This window comes from Myotis brandtii, unplaced genomic scaffold (assembly GCF_000412655.1).
Source record: "Myotis brandtii unplaced genomic scaffold, ASM41265v1 scaffold317, whole genome shotgun sequence".
Taxonomy (NCBI): domain Eukaryota; kingdom Metazoa; phylum Chordata; class Mammalia; order Chiroptera; family Vespertilionidae; genus Myotis; species Myotis brandtii.
The window spans coordinates 1,846,874-1,848,215 of NW_005362155.1; the positions used below are offsets into that span (position 1 = coordinate 1,846,874).

The following is a 1,342-nucleotide window of genomic DNA, read 5'->3' on the forward strand; positions in this document are numbered from 1 at the left end:
CTCCCATGTCCACTCTGGCCCTGGCCCTCTGGCTCGGGGCCCAGGAGGCCTGAGCTGTGGGACCAGCAGCTGAAGCCTGGAGATCTTTGGCGTATTGGACAAGCTGCCAGCACTTATCCAGGCAGGATCTCCCACCAGATGCCCCACTCCCGGTCTCCTAATCAGTCGCAGGCAGGCAGGGAGGGTGCGGCTGGGCTGGGTGGCCTGGACAGGGGTGTGGCTCCTCATAATCCCCATCCTCAGAGACGCCCCAGGTTCCAAGCCTCCTGCAACCTCTCATGGCCCAGCCGAGGTAAGGGGGCGGCAGAGGAGGGATTACCCTTGGTGTCACATGACTGGATTGGGAGCCTTCATGGCCCTGGCCACTTCTCCCATGTGACACTATCTCACAGGCTGTCTGATCATTCGTTTTCTCCTCTGTAAACCAGGACCAAACAGCTCCCAGTTCCTGGGTGGAGGTGCTGGGAGGGTTCCAGGCAGTGGTCAAGTCAAGGATAGCCTTCCTATGAAGACAGATTCCTGCTACTTAAAAACAGCAGGGAAAGGAGGCCCCAAAACGGTGGGAAAGTGCGGGTGACGGAGTCTGATGCCCAGACAGGCTCCTAGTGCCGGCAAGAGGTCTTCAGGGGGGAGGGGACAGTGCCTGGTCCTGCTCCTGAAGGCCGATGATGGGGTGCTCCTGTTTATCACCAGGATATTGGGTTCTGTAGTTTTTAGGCCATTCACCTCTGATAAGGTTCCCTCCATACGTCCCAAGCCCCGTGGGCGGGGGCATTAAATGGGTCAATGTAAAACGTATGCAGAAGGTGCTCAGTAGTTGTTGCTACTGGTGTTAGGGTATTATACCCCAGAGCAGAAGAGGCAAGGCCCACTCCTGACAATCAGATCAGATGCCTGAAGCCTCTGGCTGGTCCTCCCGGGGCCAACAACTTCCTAGCCCACCTGTCTCTGGGGCGGGTGTGGGGCGGGTGAGAAACCAGTGTTCGGAGGGGCCAGCCTGGGGTGGGGAGGCAGCTCCTTCTGGAATTAAACATGGGGCATAGGTCTCCTTTCACTCTGGGAGGGTGGGGGACCTTCAAAAGCCTGGGTCCCTCAGATGAGGAAACCCGGGGAGGTTCAGCCACTGTGGGAAGGTGGAGGGACTGGAAGGCAGGGGTGTTGGGGTGCTGCAGACGGATTGGAGGGGGCACAAGGACGCGGGGCGGCCACAAAGACACTGTAGGGGGGGCCACAAGGATGCTGCAGGAAGGGACAAGGACGCTGCGAGGAAGGAAAAGCAAGGAAACTACGCGCGCCTGCCCCGGGCTCCGGGGACAGGAACGTTGCCTGCGCGGAACGCTCG

At 59.6% G+C, this 1,342-nt stretch overlaps 1 protein-coding gene across 4 annotated transcripts in view; it reads left to right on the forward strand.

The window, feature by feature from the left end:
* The first annotated feature begins 230 nt into the window (after positions 1-230).
* PIGQ (phosphatidylinositol glycan anchor biosynthesis, class Q) overlaps positions 231-1,342 on the forward strand; it is a 16,978-nt gene continuing 15,866 nt past the window's right edge. For 2 of the 4 annotated variants that reach the window (XM_014543016.1, XM_014543017.1), the window contains exon 1: positions 231-292. In XM_014543016.1, coding sequence (XP_014398502.1) covers positions 279-292 — 14 coding nt within the window. In that variant the 5' untranslated portion in view covers positions 231-278. The remainder of the gene's footprint in view (positions 293-1,342) is intronic. The other 2 variants (XR_001362896.1, XM_005870367.2) reach the window with 1 other exon arrangement.